The sequence below is a fragment of the Apteryx rowi genome, unplaced genomic scaffold (assembly GCF_003343035.1).
Source record: "Apteryx rowi isolate R43461 unplaced genomic scaffold, aptRow1 scaffold_68, whole genome shotgun sequence".
Taxonomy (NCBI): Eukaryota; Metazoa; Chordata; class Aves; order Apterygiformes; family Apterygidae; genus Apteryx; species Apteryx rowi.
Genome location: NW_020450960.1, coordinates 3,011,313 through 3,028,684, shown reverse-complemented (window position 1 = coordinate 3,028,684; position 17,372 = coordinate 3,011,313). Strand labels below are relative to the sequence as shown.

At 56.5% G+C, this 17,372-nt stretch overlaps 3 protein-coding genes across 5 annotated transcripts; all 3 read left to right on the top strand.

Moving 5' to 3' along the window:
* The first annotated feature begins 1,182 nt into the window (after positions 1–1,182).
* TXLNA (taxilin alpha) lies at positions 1,183–10,331 on the top strand. The gene is made up of 12 exons (XM_026085897.1): positions 1,183–1,273; positions 1,349–1,500; positions 2,646–2,984; positions 3,499–3,590; positions 4,440–4,610; positions 5,349–5,543; positions 5,759–5,878; positions 6,176–6,250; positions 6,798–6,890; positions 7,321–7,416; positions 7,853–8,228; positions 8,541–10,331. Exons 2-11 carry the CDS (start codon positions 1,383–1,385, stop codon positions 8,204–8,206), a joined length of 1,653 nt encoding a protein of 550 aa, XP_025941682.1. The 5' UTR covers positions 1,183–1,273; positions 1,349–1,382; the 3' UTR covers positions 8,207–8,228; positions 8,541–10,331.
* A 100-nt stretch (positions 10,332–10,431) lies between these two features.
* Positions 10,432–13,333, top strand: CCDC28B (coiled-coil domain containing 28B). Its single transcript, XM_026085907.1, has 5 exons — positions 10,432–12,375; positions 12,479–12,648; positions 12,738–12,892; positions 13,037–13,059; positions 13,145–13,333. The coding sequence occupies exons 1-5, from the start codon at positions 12,224–12,226 to the stop codon at positions 13,197–13,199; spliced, it is 555 nt and encodes a 184-aa protein (XP_025941692.1). The 5' UTR covers positions 10,432–12,223; the 3' UTR covers positions 13,200–13,333.
* Positions 13,334–13,447: 114 nt separating this feature from the next.
* IQCC (IQ motif containing C) lies at positions 13,448–17,330 on the top strand. 3 transcript variants are annotated; one of them, XR_003256672.1, is made up of 5 exons: positions 13,448–13,547; positions 14,134–14,277; positions 14,898–15,243; positions 15,694–15,890; positions 16,275–17,330. XR_003256672.1 is itself a non-coding variant. In XM_026085902.1 (5 exons), exons 1-5 carry the CDS (start codon positions 13,482–13,484, stop codon positions 16,314–16,316), a joined length of 714 nt encoding a protein of 237 aa, XP_025941687.1. In that variant the 5' UTR covers positions 13,448–13,481; the 3' UTR covers positions 16,317–17,330. The 3 variants fall into 3 exon arrangements, 2 of the variants coding, with proteins under 2 accessions (XP_025941687.1, XP_025941685.1); XM_026085902.1 differs by having other exon boundaries at positions 14,901–15,243; positions 15,694–15,812; XM_026085900.1 differs by having other exon boundaries at positions 15,694–15,812.
* The last annotated feature ends 42 nt before the right edge of the window (positions 17,331–17,372 follow it).

The window sequence follows — 17,372 nt, the reverse complement described above, 5'->3', positions numbered from 1 at the left end:
GGGGGGTCGGGTCAGTACTGACCGGGGAGAGGGGCAGGAGTGGCAGCGTTCGCTGTGGGGCGGTGCAGGGGTGTTAACGGTGAGGGCAGGGGCTGTCGTGGCAGTGGGGCAGGACATGGGGGTGCAGGGGGCTGCGTGGGGTGCTGGGTCCGGGGCAGCGTGGCCGGGCAGGGCTCGGTCGGAGAGGCAAAGGCCGGGGCAGGGTCAGAGGAGCTGCCTCTAGCCCAGGGTGGGTGCGTGGGGTGCCGCGGAGCCGGTTATCGCCTGCTGGAGCCTGGGGAAGCACACGGGAGTTGCGCTATTTACAGCAGCCGAGGAAAAGGAGCTCCTGAGGGCACGAGAGCAGCGTGCTGGGGGCTGCGGGCCTGCCTGGGAGGGGGCGCAGCCTTGCCAGCCCGTGGGTGGATGATACGTGTGCTCGGCTGCTGCGCCTGCTCCTAATTTTCTCCTGCGTTTTTACTTCATAAGCCATGTCCTGGGCTGCTCTCTGAGAAAGAGCCCAGGTCTCGCTGGGTGACTACTGCGAAATTGCAGCAAGGGTTTYTCCCACCTCTTGCGGAAGGATCCCTCAGCTCTAGACTAGGAGCACTGGCTGCCTCTGCTTTGTAATTAGCATCATAACTGGAGCAGAGGGTGCAGGGGGGAAGAGTCRGAGAGAACATACCCTGCTGGGGGGGAGAGGAGGAAGATGAGCGAGGAGCTGGGAGTTGAGCTCCGTCTGTTAGTTGTGGCTCGTGGTGAGGCTGGTTAATCTTTTCAGTGCTGAGCTCCAGCTCTGCCTGGGAGCTGCACGCTTTTCTCCGGCCAGGTATGCGTTATTGTTTTAGTCGGTGCTGACTTTTCTCCCGTGGAGGCTTTGGTCCCTGGCCCTTCCACGTAGGGAGGGGGTTTTGCTGTCAGCCTGCACAGATCGCTCTCAGCTGTGAAACACGCTTGTTAGCAGGAGGAGAAATGTTCTAAGAGGAAAGTGTGGTGGGGGCAGGGGAGAGTAACAGTGCTGAGAAGGYTGTACCCTACAGATTAGGAAAGCTACATGCTGTGCGTGATTCAGGATTTGCTTCCCTGCCCTAGCAGGGGCTGCTTCTAGCATTTCTCAACTGAAAGAATAATTATTCTGACATAGAGGCCTTTGCAGTGAGGCGCAAATCACGAAATGCTGCTTTCCTCTGTGCTGAGCCGCAGGTGGGATAGTGGCAGCTGGCAGCGGGGAAGCAGCCTCCCTGGGAACGAGTCGTTTCTCCGTTCTGAGTGCACCGGTTGTCTCCCCAGCAAGGTGATGAATCCTGCTGTAATCCCCCAAACTGTTACTTCTTAAAATTAAATACGGTTGCTGTTTCTCATTCACTAGGGCTTGTTGAGACTGAGTGGGGAGCAAAGTCGTGATGAAGAACCAAGGTGGCGAGACCAAAGCTGCCCCGCGGCCTGCTAGTTCTTCCAAAATGAGCAGCAGCCTGGTGCTGGAGGAAGGCGACTTACCTGAGGCTGCAGCACCCCTTGCAGGTGGGGAGTCCGCAGGTCCCGGGACGCGCAGCTCCCTGTCGGTGGCTGCGGATGGTGCTGACAGCCGGAGCAGCGAGGCGCAGGAAAAGCGGGAGGGCGGGTTTCAAGCCTGAAAAGAGTTGGGCTGTTGCTTTCTCCGTAGGAGGGTGGGCCATTGTATCCAGCCCTTTTGACTTGAATAAGAGCAGCCGTGATGTCAGGAGCAGGAAATCCTTGTTTCTTATCGCTTCTGTGTATGCGCAGTTCTGAAGTAGTTACTGCTTCCTTGGGGAACAGGTTACCAAAGTTTGGAGTTGCATCTGCCTCTGATCCCGACCTGAACACGATGGGTTATTTACTGTTGCTTAGACCTTAAGGATCCCATACGGGAAAAAGTCAGACAGTTCTTTCCTTGGGACAGTGTTATGCTGAGTGACCTGCCCTGTTACTGGCACTTTTCAAGTCATAAAAATAATTCTCTGGAAGAAGAAAAACATGTCTAATAAAGTAGGTGCTTAGTTAAGATTAACCCTGCCTTATGTTCTGATGCCTTGTAAGTGTGGGATGTAGCAAATGCCCAGGGTGTAGAGTTAGTTTAATAACCAACTGCTGTCTGTCATCAAGGAGTCTCATTTGGGGGAAGTTTGGAAGCTAAGGAGCATGCTGAGGGATGTGCTGCCTACTCCTTCCCTAAGCATCYGCTGTTGGTTGCTCTTAGGGACAAGATACCTTTGATCTGACCCAATACAGCTGTTCTATATGTGACAAGAGAGACTAGCTCGGGTTTTAAATCTATTGTAGTCTCACAAAGCCTCGCTCCAGGGATATTAGCAGGCTGTTCCTGTGAAGGAAAACTCATGCAAAACCTGCTTTCGTTCAAGGATGGTGGGGGGTGTGAAATTTTGCTCTTGACAGATGTCAGGGGCTTGGTCATGCTCTCGTGATCAAAAGAGAGGCTGTTAGGAATGCACCTCTATTGTCAGGGCAGCTGGCTGCAGACGCAGCCAGAACAAAGCAGCTTATGTTGCTGCAAGTTTAGCCTGCCCTGGTGCGGTGGGGTGCTGGGGAAACCTTCCCTGGGCTCTGGGTTTATAGGGCCGTAGCAGAGATGAGAGAATAGACCGTGTGGGGGAAGCATCATGCTTTTGTGTTCCCGTCTCCCACAGCTCCTCTCGCACAGGAGGACACGAAGTCCTCCCGGCCTGCCGTGCGTGACGTCTCGGAAGAGCTAAGCAGACAGCTTGAGGACATCTTGAACACGTACTGTGTGGATGCCAGCCAGGAGGGTCCAGGCGAGGACGGCGGACAGAGCGAGCCCGCGGAGCCGGAGGAAGCGGAGAAGTGTCGTAGCGAGTCCCCGAGGAACGGCGACCAGGAGTCRGGCAGCCCTGAGATGAATGGAGAGAAGGAAAACTCGAAGGGGACCGAAGAGTTCCGACCCGGCGAGGAGTGTGGGGAGCGGGATCAGAAGAGGGCTCAGGAAAAGAAGAAAGCCAAAGGCCTTGGTAAGAGGTTCCCCGCTGTGGTATGCAGCCAGCTTGAGAACTTCAGTGCAGACATTGTTTTTTTTTTTAATTTTTTTTGTACTGCGCTGATTTTCCTCTGTGAAATAAGCACCTTATGTGCGTGATGTACAGCAGTGTTTGGAAACGATATGGCATCTCGTTCTTGTGGTGTGCGAGGGAACATACTGAGTGCTGCAAAGGCGCTGACTGGTTCTGAGTGCTGCTGCAGCTCTGAATTCTGCGCATTTCCCTTCTGCTAGACCCAGCTCTGCCTAGTCAGCCCAGTGGTGGTGCCTGTTCTGAAAGCCAAGTCTCCCCACACCTGCTTCAATTCCCCCCTGGTTGTATGTAGTAAAACCTACAGGGCAGAGCCCAGAGAAGGCACTGGAGATTGTAGCTGTGGCTGTGAGATGGGGTGTGCACAGATGCCTGGTTTCTCTCTCCCGTCCTTGCCTTATGAGCGAGAGCTCTGTGTAAAGGATGTATTTTTTTTAAATTCTGTGTCTCGTTCCAGGCAAAGAAATCACTTTGCTGATGCAGACGCTGAACACCCTGAGCACGCCAGAGGAGAAACTGGCAGCACTGTGCAAGAAATAYGCTGAGCTGGTGAGTCCTTATTTCTTCGTTCCAGGCTCTGGGGAAGGACGCTCCGCAACAGTGAGGACTGAGACTGTTTGACGAGGCAGAAGATGGCTGTAGTTTTTTTGTTTTTTTTTTCTTGGTGTTGGGAGGGACAGTCCAGGCACGCTCGTGTAGCCTTGCAGGGTATGTTCTGGGATCCCTGCGATGCTGGATATCCAAATTCCAGAGGACAGCTGTTGCTTGGTCCAGCCAGGCATCTCTGTTTGGGGATTCTGCAGAGGAGCAAGTGAGGACAGGAGTATTGTTGGCAGATCTGTGYGGGAGAGGACTGCAGGTCTGTTTCCTCTCTCCTCCTTTAGTATTGCATCTCTCGCCCATCCTGTCTCAGGAGAGTACTGTGGCCAGGTCCGTTATGCTGAGGCCTGTGTGTGCTGATGTCTCTCTGCAGGCAGTGCTCAGCTGCGCGTTGGCAAGCCCAGCTGTGACAGAGGACAACACGAATGCTTTTCTCCAGTCTCTATTACTCAGTCATCGTGTTTYTGTTGATAATTTCCTGACAAGAACTTTGTGTTTGCCAGAGTCACTGCATTGCTGCGTGCCTGTCGCATGGCTGAATGTGCACGCAAAGAATCCGATGAGTCTCATGCGCCACATTTACCAGGGCTAGGAGTTCAGGCACGTGCCTAGATCCAGCGCACAGAAGTATCAGGCCTGCTGTGTGCGTCCAAAGTGGACGTGTTCAGGGTTGCCGTGCAGCCGGCCGTGCGCTCAGAGCTCTGCTCCGTTTGAGCAATGTCCCAAGTCCCCTCCCAAGGGCACAGCATTGCTCTGATGTGTTTTGCTGCATCTGTTCCTTTTGCTCCTCTGCTGTAGCTGGAAGAGCACCGTAACTCCCAGAAACAGATGAAGATCTTGCAGAAGAAGCAGACGCAGCTGGTACAAGAGAAGGACCACTTGCATAGCGAGCACAGCAAAGCCATCCTGGCCCGCAGCAAGCTGGAGAGCCTGTGCCGTGAGCTCCAGAGACACAACCGCACCCTCAAGGCAAGTGTCTTGTGTTTTCCCACTGCTTCAGGAGCTGTTTGATCCCAAGCACTCGGATTGTGTGTTGTGGGGCTGCAAGCCACTTTGGCAGACTTACCTTCACCTGTGTTTGCCCGCAGTCAACTGCCCAGGGCAGCGCTTTGATTTTGCTGTTAAGCCATCATCTTGCAAGAAAGGCAAGTGATAGGAGGGAAGGGGGGCAGCACCCATGGTCTTGTCCTGAGTGGAGAAGAGCAGGGCGCTTTGTGGACTAGCTCAAATGTCATGGGGGAAGGCAAGTGGGGCAATGTCCAGGACCTAGCGTGTCTCTTGGTGACTGTGACTAGCAGCGACCTGGACTGTTGGTTACTATCAGTGCAGCTGTTTGCTAGAGCTGCAGCTGTACGGGGGAGTTCCCTGGGGTCAGCAAACTTCTGCACGTCCTTATATCCCAAACAGCTCTGCAGTGCTGCCCACCTCTGCCCTTGAGGTAAATTCATAACGACACCTAGGAGGCAAAATATAACTTATCCAGCATGCCCGAGCATTATTTCAGGGCCTGTTTACTGGAGAAATGGAGGGGAAAGGCCAGAGCAGGCTGAGGAACGGCAGTCCGGCAGTGGCCCAAGGTGCCTTCTCAAGCAATATGAGCAATAGTGGGAGGCCAGGTGGATTCATCATGGCTTAGGCAGGATTGCTCACCTACCTGTCCAGCACAGCGGCTGACATGGTCCTGCTGTCTCTGCCCTCCTCACGCAGGAGGAGGGTGTCCAGCGTGCACGGGAGGAAGAGGAGAAGCGGAAGGAGGTGACATCCCACTTCCAGGTGACACTGAACGACATCCAGCTCCAGATGGAGCAACACAACGAGAGGAACTCCAAGCTGCGCCAGGAGAACATGGAGCTGGCGGAGAGACTCAAGAAGCTCATCGAGCAGTATGAGCTGCGGGAGGAGGTGGGTCGGGGCAGGAGGCCTGGTGTAGGGCTGCTCTGGTGCTTCCATTCTGCCCAGCGGAGTGTGTCCCTGGGGCGGTGACAGCTACTGGCTTCAGAGGGGAGAGGGGACCTCTGGGCTCCTGGGATCTTCCCTTGGGATCACTGCCATTGCCACGTGGGCACCAGGGCCCTGGCTGAGCATGTCAGTGACCGGTGGCGTGTTTCCCTTGGCAGCACATCGATAAGGTGTTCAAACACAAGGACCTGCAGCAGCAGCTCGTGGACGCCAAGCTCCAGCAAGCGCAGGAAATGCTGAAGGAGGCAGAGGAGAGGCACCAGCGGGAGAAGGACTTTGTAAGTCTTACTGCGATTCTTTAATGGCAGCAAACTCTTTGCCTCATCTCTCTGTGAAGGCTTGTAACCATCAAGCTTCTGAGTGCAGAGCCCAAATCGGATCAGGCCATCCCAGGCCTGCCGCGTACCCAGCCATGACCGTTTCCCCAGCTGCCTCGGGAGCGAGACTGGAGCCCTGCTCTGCTCTTCATGTTTCTCCCAGCCCTCTGCTGCCTCCAGGCCAAGCACCAGCCATGCAGGGGCATGTTGAGAGCCTTCCCTAGTGGCAGCAAGGTAACTGCATTTACCCTTCCCTAGCTGCTGAAGGAAGCTGTGGAGTCTCAGAGGATGTGTGAGCTGATGAAGCAGCAGGAGACCCATCTCAAGCAGCAGGTGAGTTACCTGGTCTGTGTGCTTGGCCTGCTTTGTTTTCCTTCCTCCCTCCGCAGGGATGAGCCGCTTAAGCTCCTTAAGCTGGAAAACACGGGGGCAGGACTGTCCCTGAATTTGACATTGGTGAGCCCGTGTCAGCACAGGAAGCACAGTGTGAGCTGGGGCCTCCTTCAGCTCTTCTGCCTCCTTGGAGAAAGTGGCCTTGGTTTTACCAGCACCTTTCCCAGTGCCGGGGGCTTTCGTGTGAGCGTACCTTGCTGAATCAGACCCAGCAAGTGCTTCGTGTTGAGGCCAGGAGACGTTTGCAGGGCATCCACATCACTCTAAGGATGTGCCTGTAAGAAAGTGGAAGGATTGCTCCCCATTCTGCCGTGCCTATGTTGGCAAAGCAGCTCTGTGCTGTGAGCTTGTTTGTTGTCAAGTCCAGCCCCAAGATAACTAGCTCAGTCTTGGCTGAAAGCTCCCCCTCTCAGGGGAGGGCTGAGTGGGAAGGCTGTCGGGTGCCGTGGTGAGCAGTGAGGCACTGTAACCCTTTCTCTTCCCCCAGCTGGCTCTCTACACAGAGAAGTTTGAAGAATTCCAGAACACCCTTTCCAAAAGCAGTGAAGTGTTCACAACGTTTAAACAGGAGATGGAGAAGGTGGGTAACTGTCACTGCCCCGCAGAGCTAGCGTGGGCTGGAGGCACTGCCCGTCTCTCCTCGCTGCTTTTGTGAGCCAAGAAGCAGCAGCTCCTTGATTTTGTTCAATTTTACTGGTATTAAAATTGGCCATGAGCTGGCTGCTTATAGAAGATATGCCATCCTTGTGGGGTGACTGCTGTGCCCCCATATGTATCAGAACAACTGGGGCTACTTCTGGCTCCTGGATTTGTTGTTGCCTGGTTGGTGTTTCCCACTGGAGAAGCTGACTCCAGCAAGATGAGACATTTCCCAGGCCAGCGAGGACGGCAACATCTCGCTGTCTGTGCTGGGAAAGTGGGTGCCTGTTGGAGGGTATCCTACACGTAACCGACTGCAGCGCTCTGCCTGGGGCTTATTTGTTTCTTTTTTTGTTGCTGTGATTCTGTAGATGACTAAGAAAATCAAGAAGCTAGAGAAAGAGACCACTATGTACCGTTCTCGCTGGGAGAGCAGCAACAAGGCTCTCTTGGAAATGGCTGAAGAGGTAAGGAGGCTCTGGCTGTTTTTTTTCCTGTGCTGACTCAGGCAGCTGGTGACGTATTGGATAGCTTTGGGCCAGAGCTGAGGAATAGCAGGACAACTCCTGTCTTGTTGTGGGCATGTCGTATGGTGGGGATTGTCTTTCCCTTCAGCTTGACTTCCTTCCCTGTACATGATGATAGGAGCCCTCTATTGCGTGGCAGAAGTGAGGGTTAATGAATGCAGAGGTGCTTGGAAGAAGTCTGAGACAGTCTCAGCTGCACTTGGCCTCCACGGGGCAAAGGGAGAAAGAAGCAGGGACAATAGCACCAGGTCCTTTGAATGCTAAATGTTTGCTCAGTCACAAATATATCCCCCTTGAGTTCCCTTTGGGGTTTCATCTCTCCCTTTCTGCCTCCCTTCCCAGAGTGGCAGGGTCTGAGCTGCCTTTCTCTTTGCAGAAAACCCTTCGGGATAAGGAGTTAGAGGGGCTTCAGGTGAAAATCCAGCGCCTGGAGAAACTGTGTCGGGCCCTGCAAACAGAGCGCAACGACCTCAATAAGAAGGTGCAGGACCTGTGTGCCCACGCGCCCCGGGCAGACACGGACCTGTCGGAGCCTTTGAAGGACCCATCTCGGGACGGCTCCGAGGCAGCGGCGGCGGGAAGTGCGCCAGCAGAGCAGCGCCTGGCTGAGGATTGCCTTCACTCAGGAAAGCCGACACACAGCACGGACCCTGCGGAGAGCCTGGGAGAACTGAGCATAGGAGCCTTGGGGCAGAGTGGGACTGAGGAACGCACTCAGGGCGCTGACTGAGCCCGCTGTGCGGTAGCCAGAGGTAGGGCAAGGGAGGGTAACATGAATGTTTCCACAGACTTGACCTGATACCCCTCTCCCAGTCCTTGGACAAGTGTGAGGGGGAAGCCCTCCATGGGCTTTGAGATTTCCTAGTTTAGGTTTTTGGAGGGTTTTTAAAATTATATATATATATATGATATATATATGATATATAAAATATGTGCAGGGCAACATACACTTTATATATGGATATATATGACAACTAGAATGACCCACCTCCTTGTGTGTGTGTGAATAATATATGGAGACTCAACTGATTGTCCCTCTCACTAAAAGACCTTGTCATTGGCAGGCTGTGACTCCCCTAAAATCTAGCACAGCTCAGGAAAGCAGGTGTGTGGAACTGCCCTGGCCCTCCTCCAGCCTGTGGCACTGGGACAGCTGGACGTGTCGCCTCCTCCAGCTTCAGACCAACGCTCTCAAGGCGAGTTAAAGCAAAAGAGCTAAGCAGGGGAGAGCTGATGCGTTTCCCAGCACTGGCTTCTCCCTTTCTCCTCTGCATCCAGCCTCGGGCAGGAGGGAGCTCCTGGACTTGCTCTCATTTTTTCATGTCCTGACTGGCAACTCTCTCGTCTGTGAGCTGAGCAAACGAGGGAGAAAGAGACTGTCTTTCCTCTGTTGTCTGGGTTTTGTGTATTGAATGGGAACAAAAAGAAGCAGAGTAATTGTGGGCACCTGGTACACACAGGCCTCCCACGGGGCCTTTGCTATTCCCCAAACCTGCCAATGTCTCAATAGCCTTATGATTCACAGTTGCCTCTTTGCTATACGCACATGTGCACAAGTGTATTAAACAGTTAATCCAAAGGTCTAATTCCTAAGTGTTTTGCACAAGCGCGTGCGATCAGTTGTGCAAGGGGACGGGGAAGTCCTTCCACCTGAAATCCTCTTCCCTGCGTTTGGACCTCCAGGCACCCATCCCGCGGTGCTGAGCGGGGCTGTCTCGGAGGTGTTTATAGAGCTGGGGTTCCAGGAGGATAAACCCTGTGTCTGCTCCATGACTCGCTGCTTAGGCTGAATCACTGGGACCACCGCAAGGACCGTGCTCTGGGCTGGTCCCTCGGCAGGGTCGGACCCTCCCGTCGGGCTGTGCTGGTGCTCCGGGGCTATGACAGGCCTCTCTTTCTTCTTTTCCCATTCGCTTTGTCAGAAGAGCATCTCCCAAGTGCCCCGCTGTCACCCTGCCTGCGCCACCGCGTCTGGGAGGACGCCTGTGGCCTCTCCTGTCGGCAGGATGGGGCGGACAAACGCCGAAGTGCTCTGCCTGAAGGACCACGTTGTGCTTAGAGTTCATTTATGGACAGACACGCGAGGCCTGCCAGCGGGGTGCTTGGGGGACTCCTATTTAGTTTCTCAAGACTTTTTCTTTTCCCTGTTCTTTCTGGGAGGCCCCTGCTTGTCTGGAAACTTTCTTGCTGCAGCTTCTCTTTACAACAGACTTTATTTTCAGCATTGCCTTCCTTTTGCTTTAGTGAAGCTGAAGTGAGCTGGCCTGAGCCATTCCTCATGGTGGATGTATTTAGTGGAACAATTTTAATTTCTCTTCTAGCAACACGGTTGGTCTTATGTCTTCTCTCTGCAAACGTACAGTGCCGTTGCGAAGGACCTGCCTCGCTGCTGCGGGGAGCAGCCTGCAGGAGTTGCCTTTCTGCGTCCCCCTTCCTCCACCAGGTTTCCAGCAAATTCAGTTTTAACAAACGTGGTCATCTGCAGACGGGTCCAACGCGCCTCTGCAGAGCTGCAGTCTCAAACGTGCAGTGGGAYGTGTTCCCTGGGACTCAGCTTGGATTTGTCTTCTGGCCCCTCGCTTTCGGTATTGCTTCTTCCAGCGCAGGGACACGTCTGCCGCTGACGGGAGCCGGCCTGTCCTGAGCGAGCGAACGTAGCTCTGGCCGGGTGGGACTGCGCCGTTTCCTCATGAGCAAGGGCTGCGGCCTGTCGCGGGACTTTCCTTCCTGCTCTTTGAGTAAAAGAAAAACCTCTTACAAGTCACAAGCCCTTTATTTTTTGTTATGGTACAGAAAGCCTCTGCGTGGGGCCTGTTGTATGTATCTGCAAACCCAATAGAAACGCACACAAACTTGCTGCTGGCGTCCGTGTTGTCTCTCCGTCCCGCTCAGCTCTGGTTTGACGGGCTGTTCGGGGCTGCGCGCGGCAGGCGCTGCTGTGCTCCGATGCCACCCTGCCCCGGCTCTGCTGCGGCAGCTGATGCTACYGCGTTAATCAGGCAGCATTTGGGAGGGAGGTCCGGGGCACTGGGCCTTCGTGCAGGAACTGGCACAGCTTCGCGGGCTCTGCGGGCCCCCGGCCCTACACGCTCCTGGCAGGGAAGGGGAAAGGCCCCAACTCCTCCGGGAGCAGAGGGGCATCCCTGCCCACGGGGAGGGTCAGACGGTTTGTCCCGCAGGGCAGCCAGGACACAGGAACAGCTCTGCAGGTGGAAACGTCCTGGTGGGATCAACCCCCCCGGAATGGCCAGCCCTTGGCATTCACATCACCCCCAATTTCTTAAGAGCGGCTTAAAATCCTGCAATGGTTTAAATAAGAAGCAGTGCTCAGTTCGTATTTTGGGCTGACTGCTGGAGGCTTGTTTTTGTGAAAGTAGCTCCTGTGTTCGCACGAACCTGGATGCTAAAATCAGAGAAACGGGTTGTGCGGGGGACACGGGGTGTAAACCCCTGTGAGCGGCAGCCCGAGCTGATTTAAGGGGATGCCAGGCGGCAGCAGGCAGCGCAGGCAGGCGTCCGGCGCCCCGGGAAGGTGCGCAGGAGCCGGCCCTCATCTGCACCGGCCCTCGCTGTGCAAACAGGCCCATCGCTCTGCGTGACCGGGGGCCGGATCCTGCCCTCATCCCTACTGTGTGAAGCAGGTGCTGGGGTCCAGGCCAGGCCCCGCAGCCCGTTCGCATGCTGTGGGCTGCTCGGACGTGCAGTGTCCGGCAGTGCCACCGCCTCGGGGACAGGCGGCAGCGGGAGGAAGTTCCCTTCCCCTTTAAATGCAAATCCCAGCCTGGGCCTGCAGCTGGGACACGGTGTCCTGCGGGCTCGGGACGCAGCCGGGTTGGCACCGCACGCCAGGCACCGCGGCCTGGTGCAGGTCAGTCCCCTCCGCCGGCGGGGCCACGCTGCTCGGGGAGGGTGGCTGGAGTCTGCGGGCAAAGGGGTTCGTGCGGCCTCCGCCGGACACCCCTGTCCCGCTGCCGCGCAGGGGCCCGGGGGGACGGAGGCGCTTGGCTGGGGCCRAAACGCGGTGGGTGGTGAGGGAGCCCCCCCAACCCCTGCTGTGGGTTCTGCCCCAGCTCTCGGTTAGGGCAGCCGGGGCATTTCCCTGCCCTGCCCTCGGTGCGCGCGCATGTGCCTGGAATCCTTCCCCGCAGCTCTGGGGAATGCCAGTGAAAAACAGCCCCCGGCTGGGAATGCCCAGGCTGCTTTGCAGCGCCTGGCGGGGGTGGACGAGGCCCCTGGGCTTCGCTCCGCACCGCGGGATGCTCTGACATGGACACTGGGATAACACAGCCTGAGCAACAGCAAGAGCCTGGGCTGCGGCCCGTCGCCACGCCGTGCCACGCCGCTGCGCGGGGCCGGACCACGAGAGCCCGCGGAGCCCTGCCGCGGCTCGGCTGCGTTTGTAGCCGGCACGGTACGGCGTGGCGGGGTCTCAGGGCGAGCCGTGCCGAGGCAGCGCCGTGCCGCACGCTGGGGTGTCCTGTCCGAGCCCCCAGGAAAACGCCAGCAAAGCTCAGGCAGGACGGGCAGCGCTGCCCTGGGAGGGACTGTCCGGGCGCTGCTCCCCGTGGGTCCCCGAGTCCCTGTCGGCTCCAGGGCACAAGGACAGGAGAGCCGCAGGGTCGCAAACGCTTCGGGGCACGGAGAGGCCCTGCAAGCACCTCGGAGGGGCCGGGGCTGCCAAGAGCCTTGTGTCCTTCCCACGCAGGGTCTCCCCCCTGCTGCCCCCAAACCCTTGGCCAGCCCCGCGATGGACGACAAGAAGAAGAAGCAGAGCCCCAAGGCGTGCCTGGCGCCCGCCGGGACGCTGCGGAAGCTGCCGCTGCCCACCAGCAAGAGCACCTCCTTCGCGCTGCCGCTGCCCCACCTGCCCTTGCCCAAGCAGCGGGCCAAGCTCAGGCGGTCAGTGCCAGCCCGGGGGGGTGGGCGGCAGCCCCCCACGGCCACCCCGCGGCCCCTCCGGCGCCAGGGCCGGGCGATGCCACGTGTGTTTTCCTCCACGCAGGACAAGCAAGGAGAAAGCGCAGGTGGCGCCGGCCGGGGGCAGCGCGGGGGCCCCGCTGGGGGCCCTGCTGCAGCACAGCTTCCTCACCGACGTCTCCGACGTCTGCGAGATGGAGGGCGGGCTGCTGAACCTCCTCAACGACTTCCACTCGGGCAAGCTGCAGGCCTTCGGTGCGGGGGCCAGGGCGCGCGGGGTGGGGGGCCAGGGCGGCGTGGGCCGGGCCAGGCTGGGCCGTGACGGCTCCTCGGTGCCGGCGCAGGGAAGGAGTGCTCCTTCGAGCAGCTGGAGCACGTGCGGGAGATGCAGGAGAAGCTGGCGCGCCTCCACTTCAGCCTCGACGTCTACGTGGAGGAGCTCTCCGAGGAGCAGAAGAAGACGGTGGCTGACAGGAACTTGGACCAGCTGCTGACGAACGTGAGCACGACCTCTTCCTCCTCCTCCTCCTCCTCCTCCTCCTCCTGCTCACCCCGCTGTGCGGCCTGGTCCTGCTCTGGTTTTGGCCATGGCCGCAGCGTGCCGGCCGGCGTCCTAGCCGCTCTTCTCCTTCCTTCCTTGCAGCTGGAGGAGCTCAGCAACTCCATGTATCCTCGGGCAGGGCGCCGGGAGGGTGGGCGTGGGCAGCGGTGGGGGCCGCGTGGCCGCGCTTTCCCTTGACGCCAGGCCCAGACAGAAGCTGCACCTGGCGGAGCACCCGGAGCCAGAGGACGCCGCCTCAGCCTGACCTCCGTGGGCCCCCGCTGCCGCCCTCGCGCCCCCCCGGCAGGAAGCGGCATGGTGGGGATGTGGTCCCGCGCTGAGGCTGGGGCAGCTCATCGCCCTGGTGGGGGCTGAGGGGAAGGGGCGGCCTGGTCAACCTCCCCCATTTTGGTGGGACCCACAATAACGGCTCGAGGGCGGGAGGGGGCGTGGCCCGGCGGGAGGGGGCGTGGCCCGCCGGCGCCCGGCACCGCCCCCGCCGGCGCGGATGGGTGACGTCATTCGGCAGCGCCGGGCGGTCGCGGCCATGGAGCTGGAGCTGGGGCCGGGGGAGGAGGGGCGGCGGCGGCTGCGCGCCTTGATCCGCCTGCAGGTGGGGACGGGGGCGGGGGGGGAACCGCTGGGGGGCCCGGGGGGGGCAGCTGGATGGGGGAGCCCGGGGCCTGCACAGCCGGATGGGGCCCTTGGGGCACCGCTGAGGGTATTGGGGGAGTGTGTGGGGGGGGCCCAGCTGGGGGTTACTGGTGCAGCCTTGGGGCACAGCGGGATGGGGTCCCGAGGGCGGTTCCTGGGCAGAGTCCCGGGGCGCAGCTGGATGGCGCTTCCCATGCAGGGATGCGGCTGGGGTGTCTTAGGGGGATGCGCAGGGCACAGCTGGGTGGGTCCGCGGAGGGGGCTGCACTGCTGGGCAAGGGGCACCGCTGGATGGGGGTCCCCTGGGGGAGGCTGCACGGCTGGAGGGGGCCCTGGGCCAGCTGGACAGTTTGCAGGCACTGTTTCATTAAAACTGAAACCATCCAAAAAGCCAACAGAGAACGTGTTCATTCCTTGTCCGTAAGACGTTTCCCCTGGGGGCTACATGGTCACAGACCGGCGGGGGGACGGGGAGGGGTCTCGCTGGCATCCAGCAGCTTAACGGCACACCCAGCTCCACCGGCGCCTCTGCCCTGTGCTTGCAGGCCTGCGTCAGGGGCTACCTGTGGCGGAAGCAGTTTCAGAGCTTGAGGGCAGAGTATGAGGCCGTGGTGAAGGAGATCGAAGGAGACCTGGACCAGCTGGAGTGGAGGGGGCAGTACCTGCTGAGGCCTGTGTTTGTGGAGAAGGTCCGTGCCTTTGCCTGCGCTGTCATTCCCGGGAAAGCTAGTTTGCAGGTCGGGCAGGGGCTTTCGCAGCTTAGTCTGAGAGGGAAGAGTGTGCCAGCACCAAACTGATCCACGCGGGTGGTGGGGCCTGATGTCCAGACAGCAAAGCTGCCGACGATTCTCTTCTGCAGCGCGGTCTCAGTAGCTTGTATTTCTACCAAAGAAAAAACAACGATTATGTAGCAAGGGCTTGTTTTTGTCTCCCCAATTTGTGTCATTGAGTTCCAGACTGAGGACTTCTTCTTGTGGATGAACCTTAGTCACAGATTAAACATCTGAACTGTGCACATGACTCCTGCAGTTTTTGCCCATGTGTACCAACCTCACTTGTTCACACTGAGTGATCTGATCAGCTCTTGCGGTGGTTGAGCATTGCTCTTTAATGAGCTCACCACTTCTGGAACAAAGGCCCTTTAAAATGTTAGCGATGGCTCAAACCAGCGCATGTTGGTATCATGCCAGAGTTGCTGCTAACTGCAGGTCGCTGGCTGGGACAAAAGCACTGGCCCACAGAAGAGCCAACCTTTGAGATTTTTATATTTTTGTCTCTATGTTCAGTTGTTTGCATGTTGTTCTTCTAGAAGCCAGTGGAAGTAAAGTGTTCAACTACCCAAGAGACTGTATCAAGTGATAAGGCCAGCACAGAGAAATTGCAGGAGGAGAAATGTCTCTTGGAGGCTTCTGAACCAGAAAGAGACTGGGGCTGTGGCAGCAACGTGAAACCTACAGCTGAGCTGCAAAGTGAGGAAGTGACTTCCAAAGGTGAAGGTGATGAAGTGAGGCCAAATATAGGGGCTGATACAGATAAATCCTCTGCAAAGGGGTGCAGTGCCCCAGCAGAAGGCGAGGAGCGGAAGAACAATAGCAGCGTATCCTCTGTATGGGACAGCACTGTCCTGGAGACGGAGTCCCCCGGAGCCAGCCTGGGTAAGGGACAGGAGTCACTTGACACGCCAGGGCTGCAGGCTCTCCCTGTATGGTTTGAATGACGTAGCAGTAAGTGCAGGTGGCAAAGCAGGTCCTTGGAGAGCCAAAACCTCAAGAATATGCTGGCAAGTCGAAGTAACTCATTGCAGAAGAGACAATAGATGCAATCTGAGGTCTCTTGCCTGGGCCTTTGGTTGAAATCCCTTTTCTGAGATGCGTGATATCTGCTTAGCACTGCTCTCCACAGTTAGAGTCCCTACAGGTAACTTACCTATGGGTATAGCTAAGGACAAACTGAAGCTTGGTTGGCAAAGTGTCCAGCTATGCTGAAACTGTGGCCTGAATCTGGGAGAATATCTCTTAGCTCTCTCTGGTTCTGACTGCAGGGGAAAGGGAACTGGCTACTAAGTGTTTGTTCTGATAATGCTTTATTTGTCCGTTTCTTTGCAGAAATTCCACTCGAGGATTTCAAGGAGCTTCCTCGGACTGTGCCTGGCCTCCTGTCCTATAGAAATGACTTGATCATGGAGTTGCTGTGGTTGCAACAAGCTATTGTGAGCCGTAAAAATGTAAGGGCCTGACCCTGCCTCTTGCAAAACAGTGGTTTGGACTGGTGCCTGTTTGCAGCCAGAGAGGTGCTGTCTGTGGTGAGACTGGGGATTGAACAGTGAAAGTTCAGTTACTCAAGGATTGGATCAGATGATAGCAATGTTTTGTTTTGTTTTTTTCCCTTCTTTTCCTTCTGCGGAAAATAAGGAATGATAAAGGAAAACAGAGACTGTTTAGATTCGGTTACAAGCTTAGCTCCTGGCCTGTTACAGAGACTTTGCTTCTTTGATAAATATCATATCTGTACAATACGCTAGTACATATCTAGGCACTCGGCAAGTTGCTATTTGCATTGCTTTAAGGGTGAGACTCATGTGAATGTTCTGGTCAGGTGTTAACGATTTTACTGGCTAGTCTGCCAAGGCAGGTGCTTTCCTACTTCTAGGTTTAATCATCAGTGCTTGATTTTCTTCCTCTTGCAGTACTTGAGGCTGAAAAAGAAGCTGGCGACTCCTGACCCATAGGAGAACATTCCGGAGGTTGCAGGAAATTTGTATTGGTGTGGAGAAGCAGTTGAGCTGGAGGACCATAGTCACAGCGTGACCTCATGGACAGCAGCAGCCTGGGAGAACTCCAGCTCCATGGGTTGATGTTCTCCGCTTCAGATGAATGTGGCAAGAAAGCCTTTTATTTTTTTTAAATGTGAACATTTGGTCAAAGCAGGGGTTAAATATCACTGCAAGGCCAGGGAGGTTGTGTTTCTGGAGGGAGTCCCAGTGAGGCCTTCTCCCACAAGAACCCCATTTCTGGTGGCTGGATGGTCCTAGAGGTAAATTGAGGCTGGGAAGATTGTCACTTACAGAAGGTGCTTTTTGACCAGTTCCAAGTGACCAGCTGATTGCTTGTTGTTGAACTAAACTGCCTGATGGCAGCAGGTGCTTTGAACCTACAGGAACAAGTTTTCTGTTGAATTAGGGGTGACCCATATTGGTATCTGAGCTGTATATTTGGGATGGTTCTGTATGTCTCAGCTCTGCAGTATATGGGATCTCCAAGCAATTGTGGTAGGTTTTGGGGAACACCTAGCTGAAGTACTAAGTTAGGAGGAAAGTTTCCTAGCTTTCCTGTGCTATTGGTGGGAAGAGATGGCACATCAAATCTGACCTTCAGGAGATGAGGCTTGGTTCCTGACTTGCACGTCTCTGGCAGTGGTAATACCTCTACATGTGGCAGAGTCACTCGGACAGAACCCCTGTTGCTTGAGGGAGCCAGTAAGGACTTAGAGGGTTTGGTGTTGTGCCTTGAAAGTGCTTTGTCCAGAGAGATGCTTTGCTCACTTTGCTTTAGTTCAGGGGTGTCCAGTGGCCCTCAGAAAGGGACTTTCCACACAGTCCTGTGGTTCCTCAGTGTGACCCTCAGTCTTCTCTGCAAACACTCTGTGCTCCTACTTCCTGAACGGACACTCTTGCCGTATGGCGGATAAAGCTTTTTGTTCCTGATGATGCTGACTTGTTTGCGAATAAAAAAGTTTTCCTGAAGTTTGTCTCTGAACCTGCCTGTCCCTATCTGTCCTGCCTTCT

What these genes read in the sequence shown, in the direction of transcription:
- CCDC28B (XM_026085907.1), top strand. Translation starts at nt 12,224, where the DNA reads ATGGACGACAAGAAGAAGAAGCAGAGCCCCAAGGCGTGCCTGGCGCCC. An exon ending in CAGCGGGCCAAGCTCAGGCG is followed by an intron (nt 12,376 to 12,478) that starts GTCAGTGCCAGC and finishes TCCTCCACGCAG; the next exon opens with GACAAGCAAGGAGAAAGCGC. An exon ending in GGGCAAGCTGCAGGCCTTCG is followed by an intron (nt 12,649 to 12,737) that starts GTGCGGGGGCCA and finishes GTGCCGGCGCAG; the next exon opens with GGAAGGAGTGCTCCTTCGAG.
- IQCC (XM_026085900.1), top strand. Translation starts at nt 13,482, where the DNA reads ATGGAGCTGGAGCTGGGGCCGGGGGAGGAGGGGCGGCGGCGGCTGCGC. An exon ending in GCGCCTTGATCCGCCTGCAG is followed by an intron (nt 13,548 to 14,133) that starts GTGGGGACGGGG and finishes CTGTGCTTGCAG; the next exon opens with GCCTGCGTCAGGGGCTACCT. An exon ending in GTCCCCCGGAGCCAGCCTGG is followed by an intron (nt 15,244 to 15,693) that starts GTAAGGGACAGG and finishes GTTTCTTTGCAG; the next exon opens with AAATTCCACTCGAGGATTTC.